Source organism: Eurosta solidaginis, chromosome 2 (genome assembly GCF_040869045.1).
Source record: "Eurosta solidaginis isolate ZX-2024a chromosome 2, ASM4086904v1, whole genome shotgun sequence".
Lineage (NCBI taxonomy): Eukaryota > Metazoa > Arthropoda > Insecta > Diptera > Tephritidae > Eurosta > Eurosta solidaginis.
The window spans coordinates 80,387,083-80,412,952 of NC_090320.1; the positions used below are offsets into that span (position 1 = coordinate 80,387,083).

Below are 25,870 nucleotides of genomic sequence, written 5' to 3' on the forward strand. Positions count from 1 at the left end.
CACCGAATCTCGAACGAAGCGAATGTTGAAGAATTTTCTCGTTTCAAGCGAGCGATAACTCAAAGATTGAAGAAAACAAAGAGCAGAATCAGAACTTTCTACAATCGAATTTCACTGCGTGACGGTAAAAATATACTCTTTGCAATCAATTTCTCAAGAGGTAGCTCTAGTCGAGTATACAAAAACTGCATATTTGCAATTTCGCGTACCCCCTCAAGGAGTTAGGATGGCCAATGTAAGAGGAAACTGATAGTTGTCCAAGGAAGAGGATCCCTGATGTTCTCAGTGAGTTACATAAAGGTCTAAGTGGAGGTCAATTGGAATCACGAAGACTTATAAAGCAAAACATAAAGCAAATACTCCATTGGATTGGTTGTAGACAGTCGGTCAAAGGGTGGACTGCCAACTGCGACGTCATGGCCAGATGAAGGAATACAACCAGGTGCGCTATTTGAGAAGATTACCATGGATGCAGCTGGTCCATTCTCTACCAGCAAATACGAAACCAAATACATACTGGTGGTTATAGATTTCTTCAGCTATTGGCTGGACGTATACCCTATTCCGAATCAAGAAGCGGAAACCATAGTAGAAGTGATTACAAATAATTGCGTAGCAAGGTTTGGTGCACCAATTACACTCTGACCAACGAAGGAACCCCAAGCGGATTAGGGGGTTAGAATATACCCGCGGTAGGTATGCCTGTCGTAAGAGGCGACTAAAATACCAGTTTCAAGGGGTTTGTGTAGCGCATCCCTTTCAGGTTGCCAGCGCAATACATAGCTTCTTTAAACCCAATTGTCAACCTCACCTATCTGTGGCGAATCCTGTTTCATTAACAGCCGATGCTCTGGCGACCCCAAACTCCTCATGGATCTAGGGGGTGGGAGTGCGGGAAGGCCTAGAAGGTCGCATGTGGTCATAACAAATCGTTCCCGAGATGGTCGGGCTTGGTACCGGAACGTACCGGATCTGCATCGGGAAAAGGACCATCAACTCGATAAGACTCCCCAAGGCCTTCGGGGAGTGTCCTTATCGCTACAACAACAACAACAAGGAATTTTGAATCAGCTGTGTTTCAATGTGCAAAGCATTTGGCATTCGGAAAACTCGAACAACTGCACTGCATCCTCAGTTTGATGGTATGGAGAAACAATTTAATAGAACCTCGGAAGAGCACCTAAGAAAGTTAGTGGACTAGTTCAATAACGATTGAGACACACATATTATTCTTGATGGCCTATCGATCGGAAGTGCATAAGACAACGAGTCAGACTCCTGCAAAGGTAAATTTTGGCAATGGCCTTCGACTGCCAGCTGATTTGAAGTTTCGGATAAATGCCGATTTGGGAAGAAATTCCAGGAAGTCCACTGATGTTTTTGAGAGAGAAATGAAAGATAAACACGATCTTGTAAGAACCATAATTAGGAGTGACAAGATGAAAGCCAGAGACGGTAAATCAATACGGAAGGTTTATGGACTGTGTTTTGTGCTGATATTCCGCCCACAACACAAGAAAAGGTTGTTCCCGCTTATTGTGCACGCACCTTAACTCCAGACATTGAGGGCCTATTCGAAATTCTGATTGTGCAGTTTTTGTATTCTCGACTGTTTAGACCTACAACTAATGTATGTCATATTAAATTTTTATAATTTGCCTAATTTTTTTCTAATGTAAGGCTTTCCTTTTTTTAACCTTTTTTCTTTGTTTAACAGAATAATCCTAATGCGGCACATACTCCATTCCCCGGAATTTTAGCAGGTTGGCGTGAAGATTTGCAAGGAAAACAGCGACGAGATTCTCTCACATTAGATCGTGATGTATTTGTTACAACCAACTATGGACAAGTACAAGGTTTTAAAGTATATATGTATGATAATCCAGATCCCAAATCATTCTATCGTCCATACCATTCTACCGTCGATCGAGTTATGGGCGAATGTTCAGTTTTTTTGGGTATCCCGTATGCTTTACCACCGACCTTCGAAGGACGGTTTAAACCACCACGCTTGCATCGTGGATGGCAATTACTGCAGGCTGTTGATTTTGGACCAGCGTGCCCACAACCAGTACGCTATACAGGTGACACTAAAGGTATCATGGACATGGATGAAGATTGTCTCTACCTGAATATTTTTTCACCAAAGGTACGTATATGCGTAAGTGTAAATACATACTTATGTATGTATGTAAATAGATGTTTCTTTTAAGATTTTTTTTACTTCTTTTAAGTACATATATCAGTTTCGGTTGACGTTTTTCCACCAATTTCCATACAAAATTAGAGAATCCTGCTATCCATTTTTGAGTAAATTCCCGGAAAGCTAGAGAGGGACTCGGGAACTGCTAAATTCTTTCATCGGTACCGTTTAGGCTTTAATACATCCTTAATTTAATACATCAATAATATAACAACAAAACTTGTTGGAAATTTTCCTTTCAAGTTTTTAAGAACTTCCCGATAAACCACAGGCCTGAAACTTTGGGCTCTATTTTTAGAAAGGTAAAAGATTATGTAAAGATTATATCGAAAGTTTATTTATTGCACTCAGCAAGATTATATCTTTATTTAAAGATACATTTTTCGTTCCTTCTGGTCCATTTATATTAACATTTTTTTAACATCTTTTATTTATCAAATCACTTCAGATGATACAAAACTTCCAAACACCTGTAGGTCGAGGTCACTTGTCTTAATTTTTTATACAGAAACAAACTTGGCGCTATATACCTTTGAGGGGATTAATGTCGAGGTTCTCCTCCAATTGTGTGGTGTGCTGTTTTTAAGCGTTACCTACTAATTGGCGAACCTGCATGTACATATATGTAGACTCCGATCAGCGTATACACGGCAAAATGCCCAATGGAGGCCTTTTTTAAAAGTATTTTCGATATCACTTGAACCTGAGATCAGCAAATATTCTCTATACCCAGTCGCGGGCAACGTCCGCTTAGGTTTCCCAAAAATATCCGTTTATAGCTACAAAATTCTTCAAGGCCTTTTCGATACGTTCGCCCGTTATCCGATTTAAAAAATGATTTACCAACCATTTTTATAGCCTTATGTTCACATATGCACCAATAAATCACCTTAATTCACAAAGACCCTAACCAGCAAGTTTTTCGTACGTTTTCTAAATCTCTTCTGTTTTTTTTTTTTTTTTTATTTTACTTTGGACGAGGTCTCCACAACCGGTTGCTATATACTAATGAAAAGCGTCATATCTAAATATTCTCAGCATCTCCTTCCATGGCGTAAAATATCTTAAGGTCATCCAGGTCCAAACTTTGGTCAATATCTAGGTGGCTAACATAGAAAAATGATTAGTACCACTGGTTTTACTAAACTTGAAATGGTGCTATTTTCCCGTTTCCCACTTTTTTAAAAAAAATCCCATTTGAAAATATTGCCTTAATTTAAAAGTAAATGTTCCGAATGCAACGGTCGCGAAACGTATAGAAAATGAGAAAATAACGGGTTGACTTTTCTTAATGAAATTTTGGTATTGTAATATTTAGTTGTTGTTTGACACGTCTTTTTCTAACGCACTGCCGTTTCCGCTGACCAAAGTGTCAAACCAGTGTGGAACGAGATTTTCACTCTGAATGTAGTGTCAAAATTACCCATGGTTGACAGAACAAGCACTATAGCTCCGACACAAGCAGTTTTTCATATAGATGAATTTAACACATGCTTATGCATTATGAGTGGATTGCACTTATTTTTATGGAGAATGGTAGAATGAGCGACACTCGCGCCATCTGATATTGAAAAGTAGCCAACTCCCCAATTTTGTTCCAAGCAAATCATAAGAAGAAGAATTTGACATTTGCTTTTGACAAGGGTGTTGGCACACTTTGCAAGTGAAATTATTTTTCCCACTGGTTGGCAAATTTTCTAACATTTTTATACTCAGTTGAGCACAGCTCACAGAGTATATTAAGTTTGATTGGATAACGGTTGGTTGTACATATATAAAGGAATCGAGATAGATATAGACTTACATATATCAAAATAATCAGGATCGAAAAAAAATTTGATTGAGCAATGTCCGTCCGTCCGTCCGTCCGTCCGTTAACACGATAACTTGAGTAAATTTTGAGGTATCTTTGGTATGTAGGTTCCTGAGCACTCATCTCAGATCGCTATTTAAAATGAACGATATCGGACTATAACCACGCCCACTTTTTCGATATCGAAAATTTCGAAAAACCGAAAAAGTGCGATAATTCATTACAAAAGACAGCTAAAGCGACGAAACTTGGTAGATGAGTTGAACTTATGACGCAGAATAGAAAATTAGTAAAATTTTGGAAAATGGGCGTGGCACCGCCCACTTTTAAAAGATGGTAATTTAAAACTTTTGCAAGCTGTAATTTGGCAGTCGTTGAAGATATCATGGTGAAATTTGGCAGGAACGTTACTCTTATTACTATTTGTCTGCTTAATAAAAACTAGCAAAATCGGAGAACGACCACGCCCACTTTTTAAAAAAATTTTTTTTTAAATTCAAATTTTAAAAGAAAAGTTAATATCTTTACAGTATATAAGTAAATTTTGTGAACATTCAACTCCAGTAATGATATGGTGCAACAAAATACAAAAATAAAAGAAAATTTCAAAATGGGCGTGGCTCCGCCCTTTTTCATTTAATTTGTCTAGGATACTTTTAACGCCATAAGTCGAACAAAAATTAATCAATCCTTTTGAAATTTGGTAGGGGCATAGATTTTATAACGTTAACTGTTTTCTGTGAAAATGGGCGAAATCGGTTGATGCCACGCCCAGTTTTTATACACAGTCGTCCGTCTGTCCTTCCACATGGCCGTTAACACGATAACTTGAGCACAAATCGACATATCTTTAATGAACTTAGTTCACGTGCTTACTTGAACTCACTTTATCTTGGTATGAAAAATGAACGAAATCCGACTATGACCACGCCCACTTTTTCGATATCGAAAATTACGAAAAACAAGTAAGGAAGGCTAAGTTCGGGTATAACCGAACATTACATACTCAGTTGAGAGCTGTGGAGACAAAGTAAGGGAAAATCACCATGTTGTAAAAAGAACCTAGGGTAACCCTGGAATGTGTTTGTATGACATGTGTATAAAATGGAAGGTATTAAAGAGTATTTTAAGAGGAAGTGGGCCATAGTTCTATAGATGGATATTTAGGATTTAGGGATATCGCCGTAAAGGTGGACCTTGTCTGACTCTAGAATTTGCTTGTACGATATGGGTATCAAATGAAAGGTATTAATGAGTATTTTAAAAGGGCGTGGGCCTAAGTTCTATAGATGGACGCCGTTTCGAGATATCGCCATAAAGATGGACCAGGGGTGACTCTAGAATTTGTTTGTACGGTATGGGTATCAAACGAAAGGTGTTAATAAGTGTTTTAAAAGGGAGTGGGCCTTAGTTCTATAGGTGGACGCCTTTTCGGAATATCGTTATAAAAGTGGACCAGGGGTGACTCTAGAATGCGTTTGTACAATATGGGTATCAAATGAAAGGTGTTAATGAGTATTTTAAAAGGGAGTGGGCCTTAGTTCTATAGGTGGACGCCTTTTCGAAATATCACCATAAAGGTGGACCAGGGGTGACTCTAGAATTTGTTTGTACGATATGGGTATCAAATGAAAGGTGTTAAAGAGTATTTTAAAAGGGCGTGGGCTTTAGTTCTATAGGTGGATGCCTTTTCGAGATATCGCCATAAAGGTGGACCAGGGGTGACTCTAGAATTTGTTTGTACGATATGGGTATCAAATGAAAGGTGTTAATGAGTATTTTGAAAGGGCGTGGGCCTTAGTTCTATAGGTGGAAGCCTTTTCGAAATATCGCCATAAAGGTGGACCAGGGTGACTCTAGAATTTGTTTGTACGATATGGGTATCAAATGAAAGGTGTTAATGAGTATTTTAAAAGGGCGTGAGCCTTAGTTCTATAGGTGGACGCCTTTTCGAAATATCGCCATAAAGGTGGACCAGGGGTGACTCTAGAATTTGTTTGTACTATATGGGTATCAAATGAAAGGTGTTAATGAGTATTTTAAAAGGGCGTAGGCTTTAGTTCTATAGGTGGACGCCTTTTCGAAATATCGCCATAAAGGTGGACCAGGGGTGACTCTAGAATTTGTTTGTACTATATGGGTATCAAATGAAAGGTGTTAATGAGTATTTTAAAAGGGCGTGGGCCTTAGTTCTATAGGTGGATGCCTTTTCGAGATATCGCCATAAACGTGGACCAGGGGTGACTCTAGAATTTGTTTGTACGATATGGGTATCAAATGAAAGGTGTTAATGAGAATTTTAAAAGGACGTGGGCCTTAGTTCTATAGGTGGACGCCTTTTCGAAATATCGCCATAATGGTGGACCAGGGGCGACTCTAGAATTTGTTTGTACGATATGGGTATCAAATGAAAGGTGTTAATGAGTATTTTAAAAAGGAGTGGGCTTTAGTTCTATGTGTGGACGCCTTTTCGAGATATCGCCATAAACGTGGACCAGGGGTGACTCTAGAATTTGTTTGTACTATATGGGTATCAAATGAAAGGTGTTAATGAGTATTTTAAAAGGGAGTGGGCCTTAGTTCTATATGTGGACGCCTTTTCGGAATATCGTTATAAAAGTGGACCAGGGTTGACTCTAGAAAGCGTTTGTACAATATGGGTATCAAACGAAAGGTGCTAATAAATGTTTTAAAAGGGAGTGGGCCTTAGTTCTATAGGTGGACGCCTTTTCGGAATATCGTTATAAAAGTGGACCAGGGGTGACTCTAGAATGCGTTTGTACAATATGGGTATCAAATGAAAGGTTTTAATGAGTATTTTAAAAGGGCGTGGACCTTAGTTCTATAGGTGGACGCCTTTTCGAAATATCGCCATAAAGGTGGACCAGGGGTGACTCTAGAATTTTTTTGTACGATATGGCTATCAAATGAAAGGTGTTAATGAGTATTTTAAAAAGGAGTGGGCCTTAGTCCTATATGTGGACGCCTTTTCGAGATATCGCCATAAACGTGGACCAGGGGTGACTCTAGAATGTGTTTGTATGATATGGGTATCAAATTAAAGGTATTAATGAGGGTTTTAAAAGGGAGTGGCCCTTAGTTGTATATGTGGAGGCGTTTTCGCGATATCGACCAAAATGTGGACCAGGGTGATCCAGAACATCATATGTCGGGTACCACGAACTGTATTCCTTCCAAGATTCCAAGGGCTTTTGATTTCGCCCTGCAAAACTTTTTCATTTTCTTCTACTTAATATGGTAGGTGTCACACCCATTTTACCAAGTTTTTTTCAAAAGTTATATTTTGCGTCAATAGACCAATACAATTACCATATTTCATCCTTTTTTTCGTATTTGGTATATAATTATGGCATTTTTTTCATTTTTCGTAATTTTCGATATCGAAAAAGTGGGCGTGGTCATAGTCGGATTTCGGCCATTTTTTACACCAATATAAAGTGAGTTCAGATAAGAACGTGAACTGAGTTTAGTAAAGATATATAGATTTTTGCTCAAGTTATCGTGTTAACGGCCGAGCGGAAGGACAGACGGTCGACTGTGTATAAAAACTGGGCGTGGCTTCAACCGATTTCGCCCTTTTTCACAGAAAATAGTTATCGTCCTAGAATCTAAGCCTCTACCAAATTTCACAAGGATTGGTAAATTTTTGTTCGACTTATGGCATTAAAAGTATTTTAGACAAATTAAATGAAAAAGGGCGGAACCACGCCCATTTTGAAATTTTCTTTTATTTTTGTATTTTGTTGCACCATATCATTACTGGAGTTGAATGTTGACATAATTTACTTATATACTGTAAAGATATTAACTTTTCTTTTAAAATTTGAATTTAAACAAAATTTTTTTTAAAAAGTGGGCGTGGTCGTTCTCCGATTTTGCTAGTTTTTATTAAGCAGACATATAGTAATAAGAGTAACGTTCCTGCCAAATTTCACCATGATATCTTCAACGACTGCCAAATTACAGCTTGCAAAACTTCTAAATTACCTTCTTTTAAAAGTGGGCGGTGCCACGCCCATTGTCCAAAATTTTACTAGTTTTATATTCTACGTCATAAGTTCAACTCACCTACCAAGTGTCATCGCTTAATCCATATTTGGTAATGAATTATCGCACTTTTTCGATTTTTCGAAATTTTCGATATCGAAAAAGTGGGCGTGGTTATAGTCCGATATCGTTCATTTTAAATAGCGATCTGAGATGAGTGCCCAGGAACCTACATACCAAATTTCATCAAGATACCTCAAAATTTACTCAAGTTATCGTGTTAACGGGCGAACGGACGGACGGACATGGCTCAATCGAATTTTTTTTCGATACTGATGATTTTGATATATGGAAGTCTATATCTATCTCGATTCCTTTATACCTGTACAACCAACCGTTATCCAATCAAAGTTAATATACTCTGTGAGCTCTGCTCAACTGAGTATAATGCAAAAAAATGCCATAATTCTATACCAAATACGAAAAAAGGGATGAAACATGGTAAGGTAATTGGATTGTTTTATTGACGCGAAATATAACTTTAGAAAAAACTTTATAAAATGGTTGTGACACCTACCATATTAAGTAGAAGAAAATGAAAAAGTTCTGCAGGGCGAAATTAAAACCCTCAAAATCTTGGCAGGTATTACATATATAAATAAATTAGCGGTATCCAACAGATGATGTTCTGGGTCACCCTGGTCCACATTTTGGTCGATATCTGGAAAACGCCTTCACACCACTCCCTTTTAAAACTCTCATTAATACCTTTAATTTGATACCCATATCGTACAAACTCATTCTAGAGTCACCCCTGGTCCACCTTTATGGCGATATCTCGAAAAAGCGTTCACCTATAGAACTAAGACCCACGCCCTTTTAAAATACTCATTAACACCTTTCATTTGATACCCATATCGTACAAACATATTCTAAAGTCACCCCTGTCCACCTTTATGGCGATATCTCGAAAAGGCGAACACCTATCGAACTAAGGCCCACTCCTTTTAAAAATACTCATTAGCACCTTTCGTTTGATACCCATATCGTACAAACAAAGTCTAGAGTCACCCCTGCTCCACCTTTATTGCGATATCTCGAAACGGCGTCCACCTATGGAAATAAGGATTACTCCCTTTTAAAATACTCATTAACGCCTTTCTTTTGATACCCATATTGTACAAACAAATTCTAGGGTCACCCCTGGTCCACCTGTAGCGGCAGCCAGTGGGTTAAGGCGATGGTCCACCTATAGAACTAAGGCCCACTCCCTTTTAAAATACTCATTAACTCCTTTCGTTTGATACCCATATTGCACAAACGAATTCTAGAGTCACCCCTGGCCCACCTTTATGGCGATATCTCGAAACGGCGTCCACCTATGGAACTAAGGATTACTCCCTTTTAAAATACTCATTAGCACCTTTATTTTGATACTCATATTGTACAAACAAATTCTAGGGCCACCCCTGATCCACCTTTATGGCGATATCTCGAAACGGCGTCCACCTATGGAAATAAGGATTACTCCCTTTTAAAATACTCATTAACACCTTTCTTTTGATACCCATATTGTACAAACAAATTCTAGGGTCACCCCTGGTCCACCTGTAGCGGCAGCCAGTGGGTTAAGGCGATGGTAAGGATGTTCAAACATCTACGTATATATCTGTGTGCATATACCAGCATAGCTACGTTCACATGTGTTAGTAACTGGTAGAAAGCAAACACATAGATGTTCGAACATGTATCTGTTAGTATGCGTGAAGTTTGTTCGTGAAAGTTTATGTCTGTCGTTTCCCGCCAAAATAGGATTGTATGTATTGGTATCTTTCGTTCTTGAGTGAAAGTGGTGAGAAAGAAACGCTTTCGATCTATGGGGTACGATCGCCAAACGATGACAGGGCATGTCTCAAATGTAAAGTACATGCAAGTGAGTGCGGAAGCTACTAAAGTTGTTTTAAGTGGAAATTTAGTCCTTTGTGAAGTTTCGGTTTACGGTTGTTGCTAACCGCGTTATTGGCCCGTTAAGCACCGGCACACAAAAAAAAAACTCGGTGTCCTGTACCCTATTCAGGTGAGTCAGTGAAACCCCCTTCCCCAGTCCCTGGTGCGTGTGGACTATTCGTGAACATAAATTAAATTGTTAAAATGCAAATTAAATAAAATAAAATGAAATACCTAAAATTCACAAAATTGAATAAATAAATAAAATTAAATGCGAAGATACTATGAAGTAATGAAATTAAATAAAATAATGAAAGTTAAAAGTAAAATTAAATTAAAATAAATTAACAAAAATTATAAAATAAAATAAAATAAAATAAAATAACATACATAAATACATAAAGTCCAACATTTGAGTAATATCTAATACCTAGATAACATTAAATATACAGATAAAATTAAGTAAAATAAATAAAATCAAATAAATAAATAAAATGAAATAAATAGGTATAATGGAATAATTAAATAAAAGCAAATAAATAATAATAATAAAATAACATAACACGATGAAAGTCAATAAATATAATAAGTCCACATGTACCCTAATGTCTGGTTTCGTTGTCAGCATGACCCTAGTCCCTAAAATTCTTTTCCCTTGCCTATTCAGATTGCGGTACAAAGGTTTAAACTTGCCACACCAGCCACCATCATTAGTGCCACGACACGCACGCACACACACAGACACCAAAAACAAGCAAAAAGCGGGGTAGTATTGAATATCGAGGAAGGGGAAACATACAGACGGTGCCAGGCTATACGTCAAAGGAGTAGAGGGGCATCTTGTCGCACCTGTCCTGGCACCGCGATCATAAATTGGAGCATAGCAATAACCGATTGGAGGAGAGAAGCAAACGCGTGGAGAGAGGCAAAAGGGAGCAGCAGAACTGTTCGTGCGCCGCTGCCGGAGTTTATAATAGTTTCTTTTTTTGATATTTCATTTGTATTTTGCTGGAACTTATCAGAGAATTTTTGTTAATCTTAATTCCCATCTCGCTACACTGAATCTGTTTAATTTGATTTATAATCTTAATTTTTTATGTTTGTTTTAAATTTAAGTTAATTCTAGTTCTTATTAGATTTCCTTCCTTGAATTTGTTTGTATCCGTATTAACTTTTTATTTTGAAATTCAAAATTCAAATTTTTCACTCCGTTTCCTTATCTCTTCTAATTTTTTTTTTTTATCTTTTCAATATTTCACTTGCCATTTATTGGCCTATTATTCCCCTACCTTACCTTTTTATCCCTCCACTTTTAAACCTTTTTTTTTTTTGTCTCCCTTGTTCGCTTAAAAATTCAAATCCATATTTAATTTTCTTGCTTTCTGTTTTTTTTTATGACCTTTCATTACTTTTTACCTTTCCCATTTTCGCCATTTTTTTTTACTTTGCATTTAAACATTGCCGAATTTTTTTCCACCTTCGCAACATTTTTATATTCGTGGCTTCACCTGCTGTTTGCACGTTTGTACGTTTTTCATTTTCCCCATTAGCACATTTTTTTATCTTCTTTGTCACTTTTTTGTGGCTTTAGGTTGTATGCGCTTTTATTTTCTTATAAGGCTATTAGAATTGTTTTTTTTTTACATATTAGTTAAAAATTCAGATTTCGAGTTATATTTGGTGTCACACTATAGAATTTTGTATTTTTTTATTATTATTTAATATTTTTTTATTCGTATATTTTTTTTGGAATTATTATCTTTTCACGCTAACGCGCATAAATTCTTTGATCCGGGCCGCTACCGCATGCCCGAATAACTTTGTAATCTCTCATTATCACCTCTTCCACCGATCGACTTTCCAATATAGCATTTTTCCCTTGGGCATATGTATGTTTATGTATTTAGGTTACACCTTCTCCACTTTGCAGCCGCGCTCTCTCTTCGACGCAGGCGCCTCCGTCGCGGGATTGATCGGTAAGTGCTAGACGTTTAAGCTATTGATATTACGTAGGTGGGCATACTTAAAAACATACACATATGTCTGTATAAAAGAAAAATAAAGGGCAAACTTGTTGGAGGCCAGGAGATGGTGATAATCGAGCGGGCTACAGTGGCAGCTCGATAATCAGGTACATGACGACATTTAGCAATTTTCAGTTAAACCTTTCATTCATTGTTTTTTTTTTTTTTTCGTTTAATACTCATGTTTTTTTACGTAAAATAAATTTCAAGTAAAATTTGGTCAACCTTTTTATTCTATTCCCATTACTGTCGATTTCCCCCTCGATTTAAAGTTTTTGCGTTAAACCTTTTTTTTTTTGTCAATAAATTAAAAGCTCTCTATAACCTTCCTAAGTTTTTTTCACCGTATCCTCTATACATCTGTCTCTGTATGAACGCAACGTAGGGTTCGATACATTAGCATTAGTTAAGTATCTTTTAGTTTTAGTCTTAAGGAAGAATCAATATAATTGAAGTTTTTTTTTGAATTTTTCTTTTACGCTAGGATAAGTAACTAATAAAACGTCTTTTATAACGTTTTTTTTGTTGTTGAAATTCAAACTCGCATATTTATTAGGTTTATGGGTTGAGTATATCTCATAATGATCGGCTAAAGAACGTTCAATTGGTGTGGGTGTTGCACGAGTGCAATATAGCGGTCGTGGATGTGAGGCGACGGTGACAGACTAGACAGGCTAGGGACATGGGACATTAACGGACGGACACATGTCAGGCTAAGGGGGCGTTGCTAAAGTTCCGGAGTCAGTGCAACGCCCAAGGCTGCGTCAAGGTTTTACGCAGAAGGGGAGGGATGACTCCACCTGACACGGACAGACCTTTTCTTCCAGCTTTCCTTTTCTTTGCATAGATTTCAGGCATGAACCCTTTTTTGTTTGTATAACTGTAGGTAAGGCGGGTGAGCAAAAACTCACCCCGTCCGACGAGCTAGCAGGGCCTTGCCAGCATGCCAAGTGCCACCTCCGCCTTACCCCAACAGTCAGTTATGTAACAATGGCGCCCAACGTGGGGCCCAGTTTAGTTTTTTGTTTTGGTTTCCAATTTCTCATTTTTCATACTGGTTTCAGTTTTCGACTTTTTTTGCAATTTCCTTTTCTTTACGCCTTTCATAACTTTTAATTCTCTACTCCATTTAGATTTTTTGTAGTTCCTCCTCTATTTTGTTTCCTTCATACTCTTCTTTATTTCTATGACCGGACAGGCGACCGTTGTAGTGGCAGCATCGCTTGGACAAGTCCGATACGATTTGTGCCACTACAACAAATACAAGGGGCGATACTTAGCTTACAGTAGGCGTTCCTTATGAGAGTTGCAACGCTTGAGTAAGTGGGATTCTACGGTAATGCTAGTATGATAGGAGGTAGACGTTTTCGGTTGCAGGCCACTGTTCAAGCTGCCGTGCAAATAGTTCAGCACTGTTTGCACGTGAGGCCTACAGTGCGCCTGCGCCACAGACAATCCAACAGAGTATGGCAGCTAAGCTTAAGGCCAAGGCCTCTCGACTTGATGTGCCATACTCAACTGGCATGACCTGTAGGGGAGACGTAGCTGACTTGGACTTAGACAAAGTACGGACTGACAGCTCACATTCATTACGACCTTGCCGAGGTGCAACACCAACACACACCAAGCAACATCAAAAAAAAAAAAAAAAAAAAATGGTGAATTACACATAAGCACAAAATATCAACACATTACTACTTATACACATACATATATACGTATATAACTTTTTTTGCAATTTCATTTTATTATTACTTTTGTTGTTTAACAAATTTCTGAATTCGGATTTACTTTCAAGATTCATATGTTTGTATGTAGGTAATATCAAACTTTGAAATTCTGAATTGTATTCTTTTGGATTTTTCTACTTAGTTCTTAAGTTACCTTATTGAGAAAATCACCTTTGGCTTACTTCGAAATAGGTTTTAATCATTAATTGTTCTTTGGTGTTATCTACTAAACAACTTTATTAGTGAATTTCTATTTTTTTATTCCGAATTATTTTTGAAGTTTTGAAGTCGGAATTGAATTTTTATTATTTTATTTTATTGTATTTTTGAGTTCTATACCTTTTTGAGTTTTTGAAATTTTCTTACCTAAATACGGAGTTCGATCTCTACATATTCCGTTGTATTTTTTTATATATTACCTTAGATTGGAAATATCTTGGGTGTTGAATTTTTAGGTTAACCCACTGAGCTTATTTTTTTGCTTAATATTTCTGTTTTATATTAAGAAACTTTTATTTCTATTTTTTGGGTTTTTTACTTTATTCCTTTTCTTTCTTTTTTGGATACATTTTTTTACTCTTGAGTTTATCAACCCTTAACTGCGTAGCAAGAAATTTTTTTTGAAATTTCCTTTTTTGAGCTTTGTTTGAATTTTAAATCTAGGATCCTTTCTTCGGTTTTAACCCCCCGTGGGCTGGTGTAAAGTTTTAGTTTCTAAACCGTTTTCTTTTTGATTTCTTTGTTTAATTCCTTCGAGTTTTCTTTTCTCAAGGAAGAACGTTATTTTTTTGCTAACCACCCTTATTTCCCCAACCTTAACTCGCACACTAGTGGCGACTGTTGGAGTCTTTTTATAGTTAGGCTCTACCAACTCTGTATTTGGGATTTAGTTCTGTTTGGCGACCACATCCCTGTAGGTGAAGAAAGTTTTCCTTTCCTGAGCGATTGTTGTCGTGTATGGAGGAGGAAGACGCGCCGGAACGAGTTGCTGGTGGATTGGGGTTGTTCAACAAGAACCAGAGGGTCACAAGAAGTGTGAGCAGAGCGCTGCAGAACCAGGTGGTCGGATCAATCTTTACGCAGATCGACACGGGCGTACCCCATCCCGTAGATTTTTTGCCAACATACTTTTTTAACAGGTGCACTTCGCGGGTTTTTAGTTCGACTAGTCGCGAGGAGGTGATTCGTCCGGTTACGATTAGGAGGTCAGACAGTTTCTATTTCTGCGAGGGGGGAAAAAGTTCGAGTTTTTCCAGGAAAATAGACCAACGGTTTGAGATGACGGATACGGAGGAGCAAGGTGCTGTTGGGGGGGGGGGGGGGGGCAGTCCCTAGGAGGATTGAGCTACCAGCGAACGCGGGTGCTGGGGCAGCAGAACCCCGGAGAAGGGGACCTAGTTCCACAGCCGCCAACATCGAACAGTTAAGCCAGATAATGGCGATGATGGCACAGCAAAACCAGGTGATGGCACAATATATGAACGAGGTCCGTCATATCCGGGATAACGTGTCAAACCTCAGCAACCGCGTCGCTGATATGGAGAACTCGGCACAACCGTTAGGGCACCGGTCTGAGCGCGCGTCTGCACCCGAGCCTAGGGATGCGAGAAATGACACAGCCAACCAGCGTGTCAATCCAGGTGCAGCAGGGGGGGTTTCAGGTAGCGAGAGGAACACCCAGGACCCACCGAGATGGAAGAAGTTGGACCTGGATAAGTGGCATGTGAAGTTTGACGGGACGACTAAGGGAATTACGGTGGAGAGCTTCATTTTTAGGATTGAAAAGTTGAGGCAACAACACAACATATCCCACTTTCAGCTCTTCACCGATTTCCATTGCCTCGTAACGGGCTCTGCCTTGAAGTGGTACTGGCAAGTTCTTGAAGATCACGCCGACGAACCCGAGTTCGGGTATTTTGAGCTCAAAGCGGAACTGCTAGCCCACTTCAAGACTGCGGAGTCCGATTACGAGATTATAAGAGAAATTATGGAACGCAAACAACAGCCACAAGAAGGGTTCGACGACTTCTACGGTGAGGTCCATAACCTGACATTCCGCCTGCGGAAAAATATACAGGAGAAGGAGCTAGTGGGGATCATTAGGGGCAACCTGAAACCCTACCTTGCGAACTTATTTTTTGCATCGAAGATTGACACGTTGGCGAGCTGAAGGCTGAGTGTAGGAGGGCAGAGCGGCTCATAAAGGAGAACCGAACCCGTCCCAAACCGGTCAACGAATTAGAATATCCCGAAGTGACACCTGGGGATGAGGGGATCAATAGGCAACCCGTGGAGGCGATCACGAATCCGGCCAAACTGAGAGGGCCAAACCAACAACCATACCATCCAGTACCTGGAGCTACGAACCAACCCAAACCTTTGAGCAACTCCAAACCCACCACCAATTCGTTTTGTGCGTCCCCCTTTCACCACATGTTATGTTTTTCGTGTGGAATGCCTGTTGATTTTTTTGTCAAGAATCCGTCCGAATTGAAGAGAGATAATCGTTGTAAATCGTCCTTTCATGATATGGTATGTTTTGCGTGTGGGGGTGATATGTCTTTTTGTGTTTACAAAGCGGGTAAGGGAAACTCCCAACTGGCGGAGATTGCCGGGAAATTTCGCCAGGAAACAGACTACCCGGAGACCAACCCAGCTTCAGAATTTTAGAAAGGGCGGACGACAAAGCGTGTAGAGTCAAGTTATGTGTAGGGAAAGCCGAGGCAAAAAGTCTACATCAAAGGAAGCTGGAATACGAAGCAGCTAGACAAAGAATTTTTTGCGAAGAATTTCTCGCTAAGAAAAAAAATAGAAATTTTAAGAAGATAATGAAGATGCGATCAAAGAAAAAAAATATGAGAAGACTTATTAATAAAATAGTAGCGACAATTGTCACCATGAAAGGCGACAACCGTTTCTTTTCAGTGGTTGGTGCTATTACTCTGTCTGTCTTCTGGGATGGAATATATAAGGACCTAGAGTTTCTCATCGTGCCAGGCCTCCAGCAAGAGGTGTATTTAAGGGTAGACTTTTGGCAGGCTTTCGATCTGAATGTTGTTAGTCGTGGGGTTCTATCGCATCCAACTCACACTGGCGTTGCAGAACTTGTACCCGCCGAGGGCCACTTATCATTTGAAGCGGTACAGCATGTTCTGACAAGAGAGCAAAGTGTGGCGTTGGAGATGGTCAAGGCGCAGTTTCCCTCATTTGCGGTCCTAGGGTTAGAGAAAACGAATGTGGAGGAACACGTGATAGAAGTCACAAATGAAAACCTCCCAGTCAAGCAAAGGCATTACCCTATATCACCAGCGATCCAAAAGCTAGTTTTTGAAGAGCTTGATAGGATGCGTGGTTTAGGCGTGATAGAGGAGAGCAATAGTAGCTGGAGCTCCCCTGTGTCACTGGTGATAAAGGGAGAAAAGAAGCGCCTGAGCCTCGACGCACGAAAGATTAATGAACGCACCATCAAAGATGCATATCCACTGCCAAATATCGACGGGATCATTAGCCGACTGCAGAACACTAGGTTCATTTCGGAGATTGATTTCAAAGATGCCTTTTGGCAGATCCCGCTCGAGAAGAAATCGAGGGAAAAGACAGCATTTACAGTGCCAGGGCGTCCCCTATACCAATACACAGTCATGCCGTTTGGACTGTGTAACGCAGCGCAAAGAATGTGTAGACTTATGGACAAGGTTGTACCCGCTTCTTTACGTGATTCCGTGTTTGTGTATTTAGATGATTTGTTGGTATGTTCCGTAGATTTTTCGTCTCATTTATATTTGTAGGAAAAGGTCGCTAGATGTTTACGTGAGGCTAACCTTACCATTAACGTGGAAAAGAGTAAATTTTGTTTTAAAGAAGTTAGGTACTTAGGTTATGTAGTGGGCGATGGATGCATCCGTACCGATGCGAACAAAGTCGCTGCTGTGAGGGATTTTCCCGAGCCGAAAACACCTAAGCAGCTCCGACGGTTTCTAGGGATGTCAGGCTGGTACCGTCGTTTTATTCAAGACTACGCAACCATTGCAGCTCCGCTGCACGACTGTCTCACTAAAGACAAAATAAAAAAGTTTACGATGACTAATGAGGCTAGAGATTTGTTTGAGCGACTAAAACAAATCCTAATTTCGGCTCCCGTACTGGTACATCCTGACTTCAACAGACGTTTCTACATCCAGTGCGATGCTTCGACAGTCGGAGTGGGCGGGGTACTCTTTCAGTTAGACGACGAGAACAACGAACGACCGATAGCTTACGTTTCCGCCAGACTAAATAAAGCACAGTGAAACTACAGCATAACCGAGCTGGAGTGCTACGCGGCAGTGATAAGCGTGAAGAGATTTAGGCCGTACGTCGAAGGGTTGCCGTTCACAATCATCACCGATCACGCAAGTCTCAAATGGTTGATGAACCAGAAAGATCTTTCTGGGAGACTCGCGCGATGGAGTTTGAAATTGCAGGCATACGATTTTGAAATAGAGCATAGGAAAGGAGCACTTAACGTCGTCCCAGATACACTGTCGCGAGCACACATGGACGAAATCAGGCTATCTGACAGACTAATGGACATTGACTTGGACTCACCATACTTTAAAACGAAAGAGTATGACGAACTTACAAAGACCGTGGCACAGAACCAAGACAAACTTCCGGACTTATGCGTGCCGGACGGATATGTCTATAGACGGACACAGTTTGACAGGGGGGACGATCTGCAACAGGACCAGACCTGGAAGCTCTGGGTACCATCGGAGCTGCGTGCAGGATTGGTGGATGCTTGTCACGGCTCACCTTCAGCGGGGCACGGAGGCATCCATAAGACGTTAGCCCGTATACGTGAGAAATATTACTGGCCTGATATGTTAGAGATTGTGTATTTGGAGTTCCGGAATACGTTCATTCTGATAATGGCAAATAATTTGTCTCTGATATTTTTGCGAAATTTTTAGAGAAGTATGGAACAACTCACATCCGAACGGCTTTCTACTCTCCACAAGGGAATGCAGCGGAGAGAGTAAATCGCTCAGTGCTACAAATCGTGAGGTCATTTATTAAAGAGAACCAAAAGAATTGGGATAAGTGCATCAGTGATGCAGCTTTTGCCCTGCGCAGTGCGGTACACACTTCCATAGGTTGTGCACCATACTATGCCACGTTTGGCATGCCAATGATGCAACATGGGGCATCCTATGAAGTGTGTCGCAAACTAGGATCCGTTCAAGATTCGGATATAGAGATATATACGCGAGCAGACAAACTACAAGCAATAAGAGATACTATTATGAGGGAATTGAAGCTAGCGCATGAGCGAAGCCAAAAGGTTTACAATACTCGGAGCAAAGATGTGAAATTCAAAATCGGGCAAGTGGTGTATCGCCGGAATTTCAAGCAGAGCTCACAAATAAATAACTACAACGCGAAACTTGCCCCTAAGCAAGTAAAGTGTATAATCCTCAAGGTGATTGGTAACTCCATGTATGAACTCGGCGATACAAGAGGCAAGAAAATGGGCGTATACCACGCTAAGGATATCTTTGTTGCGTAATTACATGTGGAACGTTAGTTTGTGGTTATATGTTAAATGTAGATATGTGTTATGTGTTCTAGCTTAGTTTTTGAAAGTAATTATTTATGCAATTATTTATATTTATGACTATTTGTACACTTGACCTTACTGACTTACTTATTTATTTATTTTTTTTATTATTTATATATCCTTTTTATTTATTTTAATTCTTTTACTCTGTGATATTTTCTCCTACTAACTGACTAAAAAACTGTGATATAGATTTAGATGCATAACTGTGATATAGGCTTAGATACTTACCAGTGATATAACTTTAGATTTAACCCACATGTCCTTCTAGTCCGTAAAATAAGCATACATCCGTGATATTAGTTTAGTAGTAGAAAATTTAATAATTCTGCGTGCTGCCCCCATACGAGTTTAACCTAGACCCTGAATAATCGAGAGAATAGGGGATGGCCCGGCTTTAGGTCGTGGGACGAGGCCACACGTTAGGCGCATGAAGGGAAAGGGATTACAGACTGCGCTTTGAGTTTTTTTTACGCCCACGCTCCATGTTGCAAGCAACATCGGCGGTTGCGAGCCTGTAGCGGCAGCCAGTGGGTTAAGGCGATGGTAAGGATGTTCAAACATCTACGTATATATCTGTGTGCATATACCAGCATAGCTACGTTCACATGTGTTAGTAACTGGTAGAAAGCAAACACATAGATGTTCGAACATGTATCTGTTAGTATGCATGAAGTTTGTTCGTGAAAGTTTATGTCTGTCGTTTCCCGCCAAAATAGGATTGTATGTATTGGTATCTTTCGTTCTTGAGTGAAAGTGGTGAGAAAGAAACGCTTTCGATCTATGGGGTACGATCGCCAAACGATGACAGGGCATGTCTCAAATGTAAAGTACATGCAAGTGAGTGCGGAAGCTACTAAAGTCGTTTTAAGTGGAAATTTAGTCCTTTGTGAAGTTTCGGTTTACGGTTGTTGCTAACCGCGTTTTTGGCCCGTTAAGCACCGGCACACAAAAAAAAAACTCGGTGTCCTGTACCCTATTCAGGTGAGTCAGTGAAACCCCCTTCCCCAGTCCCTGGTGCGTGTGGACTATTCGTGAACATAAATTAAATTGTTAAAATGCAAATTAAATAAAATAAAATGAAATACCTAAAATTCACAAAATTGAATAAATAAATAAAATTAAATGCGAAGATACTATGAAGTAATGAAATTAAATAAAATAATGAAAGTTAAAAGTAAAATTAAATTAAAATAAATTAACAAAAATTATAAAATAAAATAAAATAAAATAACATACATAAATACATAAAGTCCAACATTTGAGTAATATCTAATACCTAGATAACATTAAATATACAGATAAAATTAAGTAAAATAAATAAAATCAAATAAATAAATAAAATGACATAAATAGGTATAATGGAATAATTAAATAAAAGCAAATAAATAAATAATAATAATAAAATAACATAACACGATGAAAGTCAATAAATATAATAAGTCCACATGTACCCTAATGTCTGGTTTCGTTGTCAGCATGACCCTAGTCCCTAAAATTCTTTTCCCTTGCCTATTCAGATTGCGGTACAAAGGTTTAAACTTGCCACACCAGCCACCATCATTAGTACCACGACACGCACGCACACACACAGACACCAAAAACAAGCAAATAAGCGGGGTAGTATTGAATATCGAGGAAGGGGAAACATACAGACGGTGCCAGGCTATACGTCAAAGGAGTAGAGGGGCATCTTGTCGCACCTGTCCTGGCACCGCGATCATAAATTGGAGCATAGCAATAACCGATTGGAGGAGAGAAGCAAACGCGTGGAGAGAGGCAAAAGGGAGCAGCAGAACTGTCCGTGCGCCGCTGCCGGAGTTTATAATAGTTTCTTTTTTTGATATTTCATTTGTATTTTGCTGGAACTTATCAGACAATTTTTGTTAATCTTAATTCCCATCTCGCTACACTGAATCTGTTTAATTTGATTTATAATCTTAATTTTTTATGTTTGTTTTAAATTTAAGTTAATTCTAGTTCTTATTAGATTTCCTTCCTTGAATTTGTTTGTATCCGTATTAACTTTTTATTTTGAAATTCAAAATTAAAATTTTTCACTCCGTTTCCTTATCTCTTCTAACTTTTTTTTTTATCTTTTCAATATTTCACCAGCCATTTATTGGCCTATTATTCCCCTACCTTACCTTTTTATCCCTCCACTTTTAAACCTTTTTTTTTGTCTCCCTTGTTCGCTTAAAAATTCAAATCCAAATTTAATTTTCTTGCTTTCTGTTTTTTTATGACCTTTCTACTATACTTTTTACCTTTCCCATTTTCGCCATTTTTTTTTACTTTGCATTTAAACATTGCCGAATTTTTTTCCACATTCGCAACATTTTTATATTCGTGGCTTCACCTGCTGTTCGCACGTTTGTACGTTTTTCATTTTCCCCATTAGCACATTTTTTTATCTTCTTTGTCACTTTTTTGTTGCTTTAGGTTGTTATGCGTTTTTATTTTCTTATAAGGCTATTAGAATTGTTTTTTTTTTTTTTTACATATTAGTTAAAAATTCAGATTTCGAGTTATATTTGGTGTCACACTATAGAATTTTGTATTTTTTTATTATTATTTAATATTTTTTTATTCGTATATTTTTTTTGGAATTATTATCTTTTCACGCAAACGCGCATAAATTCTTTGATCCGGGCCGCTACCGCATGCCCGAATAGCTTTGTAATCTCTCATCATCACCTCTTCCACCGATCGTCTTTCCAATATAGCATTTTTCCCTTGGGCATATGTATGTTTATGTATTTAGGTTACACCTTCTCCACTTTGCAGCCGCGCTCTCTCTTCGACGCAGGCGCCTCCGTCGCGGGATTGATCGGTAAGTGCTAGACGTTTAAGCTATTGATATTACGTAGGTGGGCATACTTAAAAACATACACATATGTCTGTATAAAAGAAAAATAAAGGGCAAACTTGTTAGAGGCCAGGAGAGGGTGATAATCGAGCGGGCTACAGTGGCAGCGTCCACCTATGAAACTAAGGATTACTCCCTTTTAAAATAATCATTAACACCTTTCATTTGATACCCATATCGTACAAACGCATTCTAGAATCACCCCTGGTCCACCTTTATGGCGATATCTCGAAAAGGCGACCACCTATACAACAACCACCACTCCCTTTTAAAACCCTCATTAATACCTTTTATTTGATACCCATATCATACAAACACATTCTAGAGTCACCCCTGGTCCACCTTTATGGCGATATTTCGAAACGGCGTCCACCTATAGAACTAAGGCCCACTCCCTTTTAAAATACTCATTAGCACCTTTTGTTTGATGCCCATATTGTACAAACAAATTCTAGGGTCCCCTGGTCCACCTTTATGGCGATATCTCGAAACGGCGTCCACCTATGGAACTAAGGATTACTCACTTTTAAAATACTCATTAACACCTTTCTTTTGATACCCATATTGTACAAACAAATTCTAGGGTCACCCCTGGTCCACCTTTATGGCGATATCTCGAAACGGCGTCCACCTATGAAACTAAGGATTACTCCCTTTTAAAATACTCATTAACACCTTTCATTTGATACCCATATCGTACAAACGCATTCTAGAGCCACCCCTGGTCCACCTTTATGGCGATATCTCGAAAAGGCGACCACCTATACAACAACCACCACTCCCTTTTAAAACCCTCATTAATACCTTTAATTTGATACCCATATCATACAAACACATTCTAGAGTCACCACTGGTCCACCTTTATGGCGATATTTCGAAACGGCATCCACCTATAGAACTAAGGCCCACTCCCTTTTAAAATACTCATTAACACCTTTCTTTTGATACCCATATTGTACAAACAAATTCTAGGGTCACCACTGGTTCACCTTTATGGCGATATCTCAAAACGGCGTCCACCTATGGAACTAAGGATTACTCCCTTTTAAAATACTCATTAACACCTTTCATTTGATACCCATATCGTACAAACGCATTCTAGAGTCAACCCTGATCCACCTTTGGCTATATCCCTAAATGGCGTCCACCTATAGAACTATGGCCCACTCCCTCATAAAATACTCTTTAATGCCTTTCATTTGATACACATGTCAGTTCCAAAATTTTGCACATGTCGGTTCATTTTCCTACATGGTTATTTTCTCTTATGTTGTCACCATAGCTCTCAACTGAGTATGTAATGTTCGGTTACACCCGAACTTAACCTTCCTTACTTGTTCACAATTAAAAACGGCAATATAACAATCGAATACTACACAAAATATGGTAGCAAGTATTTTTGTTGTTGTTATGGATTCGCATCTACAATGGAGCAGTAAGGAAGGCAGTCCGCATGATCTAGTGGTGCTCTGTGGCTAGTCATGTCGGCTGAGCGGGGTTCTTGCCAACCTTACTGTCCTGCGCCATAAACAGAAAAAATTCCTATGATGCCTTTGAAATGGTCAAACGGCGCAGAACTAATTCAAAACGCTGGAAATTCAAACTAAAATTACATCCGGCCGTACCGGATGTCACGGACAGACCGTTAACACATTCAAAATTTGAAATTCAAAAAAAAAATCTAAACGCAAAAAAAACAAGCTTAATCGAACCGGAAATGAACGGTTACCAACCGCTGGAACAAAAGAAAACTAAAACGGCTGAAAATAAAAATAAAAATAAAAAGCCGAATATACATAGGGGCGCCGCGGGTGTTGTTGCGACGTCGTGTATCGCCGGAATTTCAAGCAGAGTTCACAAATAAATAACTACAACGCGAAACTTGCCCCTAAGCAAGTAAAGTGTATAATCCTCAAGGTGATTGGTAACTCCATGTATGAACTCGGCGATACAAGAGGCAAGAAAATGGGCGTATACCACGCTAAGGATATCTTTGTTGCGTAATTACATGTGGAACGTTAGTTTGTGGTTATATGTTAAATGTAGATATGTGTTATGTGTTCTAGCTTAGTTTTTGAAAGTAATTATTTATGCAATTATTTATATTTATGACTATTTGTACACTTGACCTTACTGACTTACTTATTTATTTATTTTTTTTATTATTTATATATCCTTTTTATTTATTTTAATTCTTTTACTCTGTGATATTTTCTCCTACTAACTGACTAAAAAACTGTGATATAGATTTAGATGCATAACTGTGATATAGGCTTAGATACTTACCAGTGATATAACTTTAGATTTAACCCACATGTCCTTCTAGTCCGTAAAATAAGCATACATCCGTGATATTAGTTTAGTAGTAGAAAATTTAATAATTCTGCGTGCTGCCCCCATACGAGTTTAACCTAGACCCTGAATAATCGAGAGAATAGGGGATGGCCCGGCTTTAGGTCGTGGGACGAGGCCACACGTTAGGCGCATGAAGGGAAAGGGATTACAGACTGCGCTTTGAGTTTTTTTTACGCCCACGCTCCATGTTGCAAGCAACATCGGCGGTTGCGAGCCTGTAGCGGCAGCCAGTGGGTTAAGGCGATGGTAAGGATGTTCAAACATCTACGTATATATCTGTGTGCATATACCAGCATAGCTACGTTCACATGTGTTAGTAACTGGTAGAAAGCAAACACATAGATGTTCGAACATGTATCTGTTAGTATGCATGAAGTTTGTTCGTGAAAGTTTATGTCTGTCGTTTCCCGCCAAAATAGGATTGTATGTATTGGTATCTTTCGTTCTTGAGTGAAAGTGGTGAGAAAGAAACGCTTTCGATCTATGGGGTACGATCGCCAAACGATGACAGGGCATGTCTCAAATGTAAAGTACATGCAAGTGAGTGCGGAAGCTACTAAAGTCGTTTTAAGTGGAAATTTAGTCCTTTGTGAAGTTTCGGTTTACGGTTGTTGCTAACCGCGTTTTTGGCCCGTTAAGCACCGGCACACAAAAAAAAAAACTCGGTGTCCTGTACCCTATTCAGGTGAGTCAGTGAAACCCCCTTCCCCAGTCCCTGGTGCGTGTGGACTATTCGTGAACATAAATTAAATTGTTAAAATGCAAATTAAATAAAATAAAATGAAATACCTAAAATTCACAAAATTGAATAAATAAATAAAATTAAATGCGAAGATACTATGAAGTAATGAAATTAAATAAAATAATGAAAGTTAAAAGTAAAATTAAATTAAAATAAATTAACAAAAATTATAAAATAAAATAAAATAAAATAACATACATAAATACATAAAGTCCAACATTTGAGTAATATCTAATACCTAGATAACATTAAATATACAGATAAAATTAAGTAAAATAAATAAAATCAAATAAATAAATAAAATGACATAAATAGGTATAATGGAATAATTAAATAAAAGCAAATAAATAAATAATAATAATAAAATAACATAACACGATGAAAGTCAATAAATATAATAAGTCCACATGTACCCTAATGTCTGGTTTCGTTGTCAGCATGACCCTAGTCCCTAAAATTCTTTTCCCTTGCCTATTCAGATTGCGGTACAAAGGTTTAAACTTGCCACACCAGCCACCATCATTAGTACCACGACACGCACGCACACACACAGACACCAAAAACAAGCAAATAAGCGGGG

General features: G+C 38.7%; 1 protein-coding gene across 5 annotated transcripts in view; it reads left to right on the plus strand.

The window, feature by feature from the left end:
• The window catches only part of Gli (carboxyl ester lipase-like protein Gli), a 126,405-nt gene that overhangs the window by 61,418 nt on the left and 39,117 nt on the right, over positions 1–25,870 (plus strand). For all 5 annotated transcript variants that reach the window (XM_067765900.1, XM_067765901.1, XM_067765903.1 and 2 more), the window contains exon 4: positions 1,718–2,149. In XM_067765900.1, coding sequence (XP_067622001.1) covers positions 1,718–2,149 — 432 coding nt within the window. The remainder of the gene's footprint in view (positions 1–1,717; positions 2,150–25,870) is intronic.